Source organism: Rhopalosiphum padi, chromosome 4, assembly GCF_020882245.1.
Source record: "Rhopalosiphum padi isolate XX-2018 chromosome 4, ASM2088224v1, whole genome shotgun sequence".
Lineage (NCBI taxonomy): Eukaryota > Metazoa > Arthropoda > Insecta > Hemiptera > Aphididae > Rhopalosiphum > Rhopalosiphum padi.
This window is the reverse complement of record NC_083600.1, coordinates 18,094,787-18,108,740: the sequence shown is the minus strand read 5'-3', so window position 1 is coordinate 18,108,740 and position 13,954 is coordinate 18,094,787. Positions and strand designations below refer to the sequence as shown.

Here is a 13,954-nt window from a genome sequence, read left to right as displayed (position 1 = left end):
GAATTTGAACTCGATGTACATCTATGTTCCTGCGGTTAGAGAGTATCGAAATTTGATGAGTTCAGCATCAGCATCAGTGGTTCAGTGGTAGAATGCTCGCCTGCCACGCGGGCGGCCCGGGTTCGATTCCCGGCTGATGCATATATTTTTTCCAATCTTTTTAAACGCGATCCAATGTCTAAACTATGTATGTTTTTTGTTTAAAATATATATTTTTATATGTTTAATATTATTTTGGTATACCTACCTATTTCAAATAGTACTTGTATATAAACACACGACTTACTAAATCGTATATTACAAACTGTACATAAATGAGAATTAAATTTTTGTGATAAACAAATAGGTACAATTAGATAAATCTATACGACTGTAACACTCAGATTAAACACAATTACTGCAGACAATATGTGAACCATAGTTTTACTGAGTATTACCATTGATTATAAATAGTATTACAGAAATCAGCAATTCTGGAATTTTTAATCTTCTGTAATACTTAATGTATACCTAATGGCTAATGACATATTTTAATGTCTAGACTCTAAATGTATAATCTTTATTAAAAGAGACTGTTTCCGATGTTTCCATTTTTTCAATACAAATAATCGGTCACGGCTTATAGAATAATGTTCATTAATAGTCATCACTATCAGCTGCTGTGAGCAAACAACACTACATCACCAAATTAAACGAGTGCATACTCACATAATATAATTTATAATAAATAATAATATAGCGTTGGCTGTTGAACAATAGCATAAATATGAAATCACGCACAGCGAAGAGGCTGGCGAAATTGTATGTTAGTAGTTTTACTAAGACGGCAAAGTTATAATTTCGCTCTTCCAGGTTTTGTTAGGTGTATACAGTTAAATAACACAAAGCATTTTTATTTATTGATATTATTAAACGAAGTATGTAATAATAGTTTTTAAGCTCTAAATTTCTGATTAGCTATCTATAAATTATATAATACGCTATTATAATAATATATCGATTGTATTGACTATATGTTCTTCACGACCTCATTCTTTGTCAATATATAATTAAAATGATGAATTTTGACTCTGACATAACGATGAATATATTTGTTATACGTGTTATATGTGATGTGTAATTTTAATACTTTTTTATCGTTTGTCACCTCTTAGAGCAATAAAAATACTTTACTTTAGTGATTATAATTCAAATATCTGAACACGAACGACAGATGTTTAATAAAGAATTATCCTCAATGATTTATTTATTGATGTTAAAAAAACATAAATTGGAGATACTTGAAACATTTCCCACTATTAATTAAATAAATTTTAAACTATAATATTCTATAAACAATGCAATGAAATTTTCAAAATATTTTGATTAATTTAGAACTATTTATTGACATATACATTTTGAATATTTTTATTTTTTTTTTTCTATAAATGTGAATCAAACTTTTTTTGCCCAGTCAAAAAGCTTAAAAATTTAAAATAAAATTCTTCATAAGTTGTAATTTTAGAGATTTAAAAATAATGAAAATTATGTGGGCAACATTTAAAAAAAAATTGTGTATAGATTTTTCAAATTAAAATATAAACTATAAATGTATAATATTAGTAAATTATATAATAGTTATTACTTATTAGTAATACATGGAATTATATCATAATAATTATCAAATAATATAAGTACCTATGCAATTTTTCAAAATAAATTAATACGTTTTTAGATTATGAACGGAATGATGAATGTATTGGTTTTATAATGATGTATATTATGATTATTATGTATGGTTTTTTTTTGTTTGTCATCACGTTTTGGAGTAGTAATAGTGCTATAATTTTTAACTTCGGCCCCTCTTTGAAAAGGAAAATAAATCTAGTTGGTACTTTAGGGGTTCAGAAGTATAATAATAATATTACGATCGAATCGGCTTCGATGGTTCCTATTGTGAAAAAGTCGCAAAAACTCTCGGACCACTCAAATTTCTGAAAACTCGGAATTCTCGGGTTTAATCGCTAAACCGTTCTTTAAATCGATGCCCAACATAAACATAATGACGTCTGGCGGCAATGGCGATTCCGATGAATCGTAACAGAATCCTGCAGACACGCCACTCAAATATCGTCCATCGCCAATCCTGCTGGCCATTTATGCAGGGCCACAGATGCTGCGAATAATCGCGATCGTAAACGCCGGTGTGATGGCGCCAGCCGTAGAAGCTAAATCGCAGACTCCCGCGTCGTCGTTACGGCAGCATCCCGACGATGATCCGCATAACGAAGGCAACGGGGATGTGGTGAGCCCCGTTGAAGTGACTGGACTGCCAGGGAGGCTATCTGTTTCCTTGTCGGATATTTCGATAAGTGCAACGCCTATCAAAATAGAAATGCAAATTTCGGCCGACGATCCGTATGAAGCGACACCAACAATCGTTAAAAATAAACGAGGATCTTTTTGGAAACGGACCAAAAAGTTTTTCCGACGTTTGGTTTGCTGCTGCGCTTAGTAAATATACGGCGTAGCATAGAATGTTATAATATATTTGTATCTATTTTAATATATAGCTTTTACAGCTATATTCGGTAAAAAAAAATTATTTTTGACGTGAATAAACGTCCGTTCAGAATAAATGAATACATTTTTTTTTAATATGTGTTAATTTTTTAAAAGTACTTGTACTTTTATTATAGTTGATTAAAACAATTTCAAAGCGAGTTTAATGACAACCAGTACCAGATTTAGAACAGGTGCCACCCTAGGCTCTTTTAAATATGCCACCCCTACCCCAGGAAAAAAAATGTAGTGATGTTTATTTCTAATAAATTTATTTCATTTTAAAGAAATTCGGTCAGTAGTCATTATAAACAAAAAAAGTAATTATAAATTCTAATAAACAATAAACCTGTGTCAAATTCATGGATTTACTTATGTTTTTTAAATACATTTATTAAATATTATATAATTTTAATTTACGCAGTTACATAAATGCGTAAAATATTTTTATGATTTTTTTTCCATTTCTTACCAAATTTGCCGCCCTAGGCGTAAACCCAGCCCTGATGACGACTGACAAGATGGATAAAGTAATGTCAATGTGTTAATATTTTAATAAATAATAAACATAATAGGTTAATGTATGTAACTACAATATAAACATTTTTCATATTTTATTAATTTATGGCCATTCTCAGTCCTGCAAGTAAATAATTAAACTTCAACAATAATATAAATTTATATTTTATAACAATAATTAGTTATTTATTTTAATATCAATAAATGTTTGTATATGTATTTAAAATAAAGTGATTTTCACACGTACTAGTACAAGCATCAGTGGTTCAGTGGTAGAATGCTCGCCTGCCACGCGGGCGGCCCGGGTTCGATTCCCGGCTGATGCAGAAATTTTTATTATATCTTTTTGTATATGTTGGATATTTTTGTTGTTTTTCCCTAATCTTATTTAATTAATTTTTTATTACAATATTGAATCGAGTTATTTTTATTTGTATTATAACATTTTTTATCCATTCTTCAAATTTAAAAATAAACCAATTTTTTATGTCTGTTTCTTATGGCCGGCACCTTCAATATTTCAGATATTTACAAAAAAAAAGCTACATATTTTATTATACGACTGAAATATATAAGAAATTAATGCATAAACGAGTCAGTAGCCCATTGAAAAAGAATACTTTTAAGACATATAAACACGTTGCCTGCGTTGAACGTGTCAAGCAAAATTCAGAAGTTTGATTGATCAGTATTTTGTGGTGAATTAAAAAAAAAAATGTTGGAATTCATAAGCTAGAAAAATAAGTATAATTATTATTGAAAACATAATATAAGAATATATAAAGCATAAGATACTGTATAAACAAACAAAATAAACTTAAATAGTTAAATATACGTATATAGTTAAATAAAAACCTACTTTGGAATTATAGACACGTAAGAGTGTAAGATACTAAGTTGAGGGGTCTTGGGAATTGGGCAGCTTAACCATGCAGTCAAAACGTTTGCCTCTCTATAGAGCTATAGCTTTAGCTAGATGATTAACGAAAAAAATAATGAAACCCTTCCTTCGCCGAAATTATTTATTAAAAATGTGTAGGTAATATAACTACATTATACGTCTACAGGACCGTCAGGACCCCTAGTTAGGTTATATTATATTATATTCGAAACATAAATGTTGATTTTTAAACACTCCCTGTGGCCTGTGTAGCATACAGGTAATACACAATTGTATTATTATATCACATGGAAAAATAATAATAATTAGATAGCGCTTTGACATTCGTGACGTTCTCAATCCTTGACACTTTGCACGGTCTGCAAACTTGATTTTAATAATTTCGAAGTCAAAATAATAGTTTCAATGTTACATTGCAATTTATTTTCTGTGCAACTTAAAAATATAATTGTAGGTAGGTAGGTTTAAGTGATATAAATTTATACGTGCTACTCGTATGATCTAGCTGATATTTGAGCACGGCCTAGAAATATGCTGCTGCCCTATATAATATACAAATACACATATTATATGCAGACTATTAGATTGCTTATATTAGTAGCCTTTATATGCTGCAGGACATATAACAAATATTTTTCATATTAAAGTGTAATTTCAGTTTAAAACCGTACCTAGTTATGACAGTTAGGTACGCATCATATATTTATATTACTTATATTGATATTGATATATAGGTTATAGGTTTATATTATAGGCATTAATAATAAAACTAACAAAATGCGGACTGTTATAGTCTGAGTAATAGGCTGCATGTATTAAGTGGATACACATTTTTAAATTTTTAATGGTATTATAAGTTATATTTTAACATTAAATATTCAAATTATTGGCTCCACCAAAACATGCACAAACGTTGTCATGTATACACTATACATATAGGTCAACGGTGTAGTTAGAATTTTGTTTAGGGGAGGGGGCTGATCATTTGTTAAATGACGAAAGGAAGGCAATTTAACTATAAGATCAGTAATATAGAATCCCTTATAAATTCTGTATACTGATGCCGTTGGTATATAATATTTTAATTCTTTCAATCAGGGGTTACCAAAATATAGAAACTGAAATTTGTGGTGGCGGAAAAAGGAAATATATATTATCGTACTGGCGGTAAACGGAAAGGTCGATTTTGGCGGAAAAGTAGATCACCCGATTTTGATCATGTCAGGTATCTATTCTAAAGTTACTACCTGTATTATAGGTATTTAAAGGTATTTGTATTATATATAAATATATTTTAACCTATAATTATAATTTATAACACAATTTCATATGCAGCTGGTCAATGGACTTCAGTTTTATTAAGAAAAAAAAAAAATTAAAAATTGTTCATAGTTGGGATGTTAAAAATAAAAATATATAAGTATGAAAAAAAATATATTAGTACAAACCGAATGTAAGTTATTTTAGAACTTTTATAGGTACGATAGGTATCTACATATGTATATTATTATTTATTGATGAATGTCAATTGAATTTACAGAATTGGTTTTTTATTTATTAAAATCATATTGTTTTTGTAATAATTTAATATTATTCAGCAGTAAAATACAGACATTTTGTCACCTTAATTTGAACTCGATGTGCATCTATGTTCCTGCGGTTAGAGAGTATCGAAATTTGATGAGTTTAGCATCAGCATCAGTGGTTCAGTGGTAGAATGCTCGCCTGCCACGCGGGCGGCCCGGGTTCGATTCCCGGCTGATGCAGTTACTTTTTTTACCTTTTTTACCTTTTTACCTTTTACTAACATTTAGACGATTATTTTTTATGATATTTAATACCTACTTTTTATTTTGTACAATATTCTTTGTTGCGCGAATTAAAAACGAATAAATCCCATTTTAATACAAAAAAAAAAAAAAAAAACAATAATAGTTTTTATTGTGAAAAATAACATTGTTATTTATGCATTGTATGCAGGCAATTTATACGAATTGCGAGCATCTATAAATTATAATGCCTAGATAATAATCTGAGTTTCCCTTTCCAACTCTATAATTTCGATAACTTTTTGAAAGATGTCATCGGCCTTTCAACCCGAGTAACATAATATTATTCTTATGGGCCCAATTATGTATATTTATTTTTACAATTTTACTCGAAAACAAAGACACGTATGAATAAGTGTATATAGTAACAGGTAATATAGTTATAAAATATCATTATGCGTGGGAAATAATACACGCGTTTATAGCCAAATATACTAATTATTTGCGCTGACAATTAAAAAAAAAAAATCCATTACGCACTTATATATTTTTACTTCTTTAATGTGAATTAATAATACACAATAAACCGTTTTTGTGGTATCTTTACTTATTATATTATATATTGTACAATGTACAGATTTAACTCATGTGTGTTATTTTTAATTTGTTTAATATAAATGTGCACGTGTTATAAATCATACATTCATAAATGGATAATATGAGCATTGCGTTCATCAATACTTGCAAGTTGCAGGTAATGCGAAGCATGTATGAAGTTTAGGAATTATAAATATCTTCCACCTGCAGGGCTATGACATAATGCTAACTTCTATGTAGTATTATAATATTATACATAAAAAGTAAAATCTACAATAGAACTTGATATTGAAGGACAAGGTTAGTGATATATCATATTATGCGTACATAATATTATGTACAGAATTTGCTATTATATACTTGCGTCTATATAGGTATATACTAATATGCGCACACACTTCAACTCAAAGGACATGTCAAACAAACCAAGAGTAAACTCGAAACGTATTTTACGTTATTTTATATGAAATAATTAAGTTCAACAACAAAAACAACAATTGAAATTACTTACAGCCGTATAGGTATGTCAAAATACCCATTAATAATAAATGTGCATTTCAAATATATCTGAACATATTATAAGTACTTAAATAATATAAGTAAAAAAATATTTAAACTTGGAATTTTGTTTGTTTTTTTCGTCAAACTTTTTTTAGTTGCCAGTCACAATAATAAAATATTCGTTGTGGCCGCTTAAAATAACGTGAATCTATGTATCTATTTACTAATAAATTACCGAATTTTTACGATTTTATACTATGTTGATACTTATTGGTACTTGGTTTAATTATTTTAATTTGATGGGTATTCCCAACTACAGCTGAGGCAAATTAGTTTTTTAAAATCAAATAATTTCTATTGCGCGTTACATTGTCGTTTATTTTATATTCAGATTTGAATATACTCGATACTGTAATTAAATTAACTGCTTCATATTATAAATATAAATATGTATATACATTATACGTAATATATTTTACATACATTTAAAACGAACTCAAATACTAAAATACATATTTCCCGTATGGTTATATATTGTATTATGTATATGTGATGGTGATAAATCAATTACGCGAAATCTATACCTCCTTAGGTATGTTTGCATAGCTATAATGCTATTAATTATTAGGTATATACTATAAACTATCTAGTAACAAAATAAAAAGTTTTGTTGATTGTATCCGAACATATTTGACTTACAACTTATAAGTTATAATATTTATAATGCAGAATCTACATAATACTATATTAATTGTTTGTGTTATATATAATATATATACTCTCTTAAAAAAATCAAAATTACCTAATTAATTATACAATATATATTATTTAATTTTATACTTTTTTACATTTTTGTTTTTTGTTCATAGGGCACCGCACTTAATTTTTAGTTTTTATTACAATATAATTTAAATGTTTCATTCAATTTAAATTACCCCTTAAAAAATTCAAATGTTTGAAAAAAGTTTGATTAAAATATCATTTTAGCAAAAATAAAGTTTATAAAAATTTAATTTTTACCTAAAACAATAATAATAAAGTTTTTGACTATTTGATCGGACTATAACTATATATAGTAAATTGGATGTTGAAATTATATGATATTTCTTGAAAGATAAAGGTAGGTATTAGTATTATTCTATTAATATAAATTATATTACTTAATATAATATGCTGATCGAATTATACTCTTTAGCCGATTGTATCCCAAGTATACGATATTATAATTTTAACAATCTTAAATATATTGGATAATTTAAATGTTTAAAGTATTATTCTAAAAACTTAAATTTCTATACACATAAACATAATACATAGGAACCTTACTGTAACTAATATTTATATGAAGTATAAACTATATTAAAAAAAATATATATCTACGTAATATTATATATTAGTATACAAGAATTTGCTGTTAATTGCTTTTATTTTTTAAATGTGCAAAGAAATGGAAATAAATAGGATCTCAAAACATTAAAAGTGTATTAACCTAACAACGTGTTTCTAATAGTGCCATTCCTTCTCATAATTTAAAAAGTGTTAATATTATATTATACGTATATTATTATATATTTTAAACATAATATTATACCTAGGTATATGCTCTAATTACCTACTGTAGGCCACTAATGTGTAGTACTTTCAAAGTCTAGAATTATTTTTTTTAGAACAAATTGAATTTATTCTCTACAATATTTATATTTCATAAAATGTAAACATAATGAAACTACAGGAAATGCCATATTATCGAACAAATACATACTTTCTTTGCAGTTAAATTTCAATTTCAGTCATTTTTTATAATGTAAAAACAAAACTGAAAATTAGTAATCTACTATATTATGAGGTTGACGGATTTGATTATGCATACAAAATACAAAAAAGTTATTTAAATTTAATTCAATACTAGTCAAACAATATTATTACAACCAATCGTCTTTTTTAAAAATTCATTATTTTATCATGAAACTCTCTAACGCTGTAAGCGCACATTCAAGAAATACAACGTAAAATTGATTAGGTATTATACCTAATATTATGCAGTACATAGGTATTGTGATGTACGATTATTATATCACAAAACCCGACCTAACAATCCTAAACGATTTTTATTCTTTGTTCATTATATTTTAAACGTTCATATTAATATACTATAATTATATATTGATTAAAAAACTATTATAAAATAAGTTATACTTTATTGTGTGCCACAATAATAGATATTAAATGGCGATCGATACTACATGGTCGTATAAAATATATATTTTATATTCGTAGATACCTGATATCAAAGGTCTCTGTTGCGCCCGTCCGTTGGTCCGAATGATACGTTTCATGCACGCTGACACGACCCTAGGCTTTTCGGTCATTGTTGCGGAAAAGTCTCGGGAGTCGCGATTGATCAACAACAGCGGTGCCTATATACTACAATAGTATAACAGATTTAGTGTATATTATTGTGTACACAGCGGTGATGATTTTGTCACAGTGTTTTGGTGGCACATCAGGAATAAGATTCAAAAACGTATCAAAATATAATATATATGGGTACCTACAACGAATTTAATATACGATTTAAGATATTTATCGCGACACGCCATAAACGGTATTATAAACGTGGTCGTGGGGAAACGGAACGCGAATGGTAAAATTAATAATAATAAAAACACGAAAAAACACGATTGTAAACCGGACGGCGCGCGCGTGATCGTGCTATTGCAGCGCCAACCCGACGTCCGACTGATGCCCGCGAAAACCGCGTGCCATGTGCACGATGAAAAATAATTAAAAACACTTTAGGCATGTATTTATTATTATTTTTGCGTTGTTTTCTTCCACCGGTGTGGCGGTCGGTCGAACGTCCTTCTCGATGCCAAAGATCCCACTCTCCTGGCCGTAACCTACCACACGAGTAGTGAATTGCAGCATGCAGTTGCTACATTATATTGTATGTGTACCTATATACGTATTACTTTACATATTATATAGTATTTATTGTAATATAATAACCACATAATGTGCAGAGTTATTATTAGTTTTTCTTATCATCACATAGTATTATAATAATAATAATTAGTATATATTATTATACAGAGGGGTCGTGTGAAAACTGCTTTAGATTAATCAATATTTTATAAAAACAATTATTATTTGCGTTTATAAACTTATATATATATATATTATGCGATCCGTTTTACTCGTGATACTAATTAGTTATCATTTCATTATTGATTTTTTTTTTTGTAATTTTTAATTAAGACAATTTTATACTTCTTGAAATGATTATAACGAAATGTTTTCACAAAATAAATCTAATTTTTTAACTTTTATTAGTGATATTTTCGAAATTACTTATTTAAAAAAAAAATGTTTACTGAGATTTAAAGTATAAGATATAATTGATGGTACAGCCTATCATTTCTACAAGGCATTCCATAAATCGACTTTGGTCTATTACTTTTTCAAATTAAAATACCAAGAGAAAAGTTTTTCCTTTTATTCTTGTCTAAGACTATTATAGAAACATCATTCAAATCAATTTAAAGTTTAAATTTATAACAGTTTTTAGTTAATTGTTTTTATTCCACCATAGTGACTCCATAAAAGCAGTATAGTTTGTCACGCCAAGTATTATACAGTAGGTTTGACAGAAATACGAATACCATTTCCTGTTGTTCGTGTGATGATTGGTTTAGACCTATACATAAAAGCTAAAACTATTCTAAGTACCCAAAATTTTAAATAATAACAATTTTTTTATTTTATTTTATTTAATACATTATTTGGCTTATTTTGTGTAAGAAAAACCATTTAATTATCCTGTGACAAATAAAAAAAAAGTATGTGATAAATAATAGTTAAAATAGGTTATTGCTTATTAATTTTCATTATAAACAATTATTTATTGCAATATAAAAGTAGAACAATTCTAATTTAATTTTAGACATATGATTGAAAAGGTAGGTTTTAGATTTCAAAACTTCACATCTACGACTATTTTATATTTGTGACACCAAAACAATATACGCATATAAAAACGTAAAAAAGTTACAATTTTTTTTATATGGTCCACTGTTACCTGTTAACGGTTTTTTGAAAAAAACTTATCTTACATCTTTTTATAAGTTGGTTGTGAAACTTCTACAAATACGCTAAAATATATGAAAGAACATCACTCCATATTTTAAAACAATAAAACATATCACTATTATTACTGAGGTCAGGTGGTGGAAAATTTCTAAAATAGCGCTTATACATAATACGAAACTTGTACAAATTGACTCATTTAATTAGTTAAGTTTCATGAAACTAATGTACTTTGCTATAATCCAATTGAAAACCGTTCAATATTAAAAAACTATTTGTGCCAATTAACCAAATTTTAATGAACTCAAAATACATATTGTATTGTACATAAATATTTTATTAGTAAAAAATATTTTGCTATTTTGATAATTTAGACGGTGGGGGGGGGGTATATAATAATGATATGTTATCCCTTATAAATTATCTGAAAAATAATCCAGAGTGGAGGATCGCATTACGAAATACGTTTAAAAAATTACACTCTTGAACTTTGAAAATGTATAACAACTAACAATTTAAAATCAATGAATTTTATATAATAGATAAATATTTTATTTTTACAACTTTTTCAACTAAAATGAATTATATGTGAAAACTTTTATTTAGCAACTAACTGATGCTTATTTGCTTATTAATTTTAGATTTTATTTTGTTGATACTATTTTTGAGTATAATCTGTTATTAAGAACTTGTAAATTTTGTTTATTTTTAAGGAGTTTTGTATAGGCAATATATTTGATTACGTGTAACTATATTAGTAGTCACCAGTTATTTTCAGTTAATAAATTCTATCATAGTATAATAATATTATTATATTATAAACTATAGTATGAAATAATAAATTAAAATAAAGAAAAACAAATTCTAATTAGTTCGTTATTCGTATGGTATTTTGTCTATACAATTTAATGAATTGATGTTCATTCTAATGCATAAGTATGCAAAAATCATTTAGATAATGTAAACAATTTACGGGTTATTGTATAAATTATATAGTTTGAATTTTCAAATTTTGTTGATAAGGTTACTCATTCTTATTTCAATCAAGAAGAACGACACAGAAAAACTTTTTTTAAATTACATTAAATTAAGATCACTCAAAATTTAAAAAAAAAACGCTTAAAAATTATTGCAGTATATACCTACATGATTTCAATTAAATGTTTATAATACTAAATTTAATATTTATAAATATAAAAATTGTTGTGATGGAACTGGAATCAATTAAACATTATTTCGTTTGATGGAAAAGAGAAAGAAATACACATTTGGTGAAAACGATTGCCCGTAGATATTATAAAACGTATACATGAATACATACATAAATCCCATAAACGAGTCGTAGCACTCATAGGTATATACTACTTTACCTATATATCATTGAGAAGATATCATCAGCGGGCCTGTAAGTATAAGGTCATAAGAATTAAGGTAGATGGTAAAAGAACAATCTGTGAGTCCGGATTACAGTTTAACTTTTTGGCCAAACCCCATCTCGCGTATATTATATAATATTAGTACCTATATATTATAAACTCAACGTATAATCACTCAAAAGCAAATAAAACTCAAAATGAAATGCCATTCTTGTGGAAATCTCATATCAAAAGAAAACCCAAGCATTATTACCTACGCAGACACGAGCCGATTAAAACTTCGGACCAACGTGCGACTCTGACAATGGGTGGTTTTAAGGGACGGCACAAAGGTTTAATCCTTTTCTCTTTTTTCCGACGACGAACGTCATCGTCGCGTGTCGTGTGTTCGTCATTATGCGCATTATATAGAGGCAATGAGGCATGCGCAGCGGATCTCATCGATTTTTTTCGAACTAAAATTCGGCCAAAGCTCTACAATAATTAATTTTTTTTAAAGAAGTAAATAATTTGTTACAATCGTTCTTAGACAGCTAGTCATGTACACTCTTACTATTATTATACGTCGCAAAACTAATGTGTACATTATATAATATAATAAAATGTGCTATGAGTCTCAGTGCCCATAGTGGTATTCTCAGATTTTTTTTAATTAGAGAGGATACAAAAATTGGTTGCAAAGTGTATACTTGTCTGCCTCCCATCCACCCTAAAAAAATGTTCGTGCATGATTTTCATCTCCTATTAAAATTAATTATTTATTAATCATTTTTATCAATTAGTCGCTTCTCTATTTCACTGTCGCATCCTGTATTCCTGTGTAATAACGACCGTATGAACAGTTGAGTACTTACTCGTATACGTGTGTGAATATTAAATAACTATATTTTAAGTAGTTTATGCAAGTGTGTATATAAAATATAAAATATTATATCAAAATATATACGACGTGTGTTATATGTATGCATTGGAGGTGTACCGCCGCTACCATCATCCGATGAGGGTTGGGTCCTATAGTCATCACCGTATCAAATGACGTTTTTTTTTTCTATCAGATGGAAAACCGTTCACGAGGATAACGCGAACTGACAGTCTCGCCGGGCGAGCACAGCCGCTCAGATATGATATCCCGTCGCTATCCTCCGTACTGCACTATCCACACACGTATATATGCATATATAAGCATATCATGTATACTTACAGTGTATATATCATATTCATATATGCATCATATACATTTGATGACGACAATATAAATCATATTATATTTATATTGTTTACAGTAATGAAACCTGTGAATATAGAGTGGCGAATAAACTGCTGTACCCTGTCACAGTAGAAATAGGTTCTGTAAACGCGTGGTCACGTGGCGATTTTTTTAATTCGGATTTAGGAGTATGTATGAATTACAGACATGATGGCAACAATTATTACAACCTATTATATTATATTACTACGATAAAATCAATCGGCTTCTTACGGATTGTTTTTGAAAATAGGACTCCTGGTCGACTGGATCACTTATTTTGTTTTCTCTTAAAAATACATTTTATATATTTTTCAGTTATATCATTTCAGATTTTCAGTTTTTTTTATACATATTTTTGATTATTTCAAACATTTCAAACATTATAAACAATAATAATAACATTTTTTATTACATT

General features: G+C 28.0%; 1 protein-coding gene and 3 non-coding genes across 4 annotated transcripts in view; 3 read left to right on the top strand and 1 right to left on the bottom strand.

Annotated features, from left to right (window-relative positions):
* Window positions 1–9,611, bottom strand: part of LOC132929643 (uncharacterized) — a 42,787-nt gene extending 33,176 nt beyond the window's left edge. The window contains exon 1 of the mRNA XM_060995142.1: window positions 9,110–9,611. Coding sequence (XP_060851125.1) covers window positions 9,110–9,197 — 88 coding nt within the window. The 5' untranslated portion in view covers window positions 9,198–9,611. The remainder of the gene's footprint in view (window positions 1–9,109) is intronic.
* Window positions 71–141, top strand: Trnag-gcc (transfer RNA glycine (anticodon GCC)). The gene has a single exon. It is a non-coding gene; the product is annotated as a tRNA-Gly (tRNA).
* Trnag-gcc (transfer RNA glycine (anticodon GCC)) lies at window positions 3,316–3,386 on the top strand. Its single transcript has one exon. It is a non-coding gene; the product is annotated as a tRNA-Gly (tRNA).
* Trnag-gcc (transfer RNA glycine (anticodon GCC)) lies at window positions 5,657–5,727 on the top strand. The gene has a single exon. It is a non-coding gene; the product is annotated as a tRNA-Gly (tRNA).
* Window positions 9,612–13,954: the final 4,343 nt, after the last annotated feature.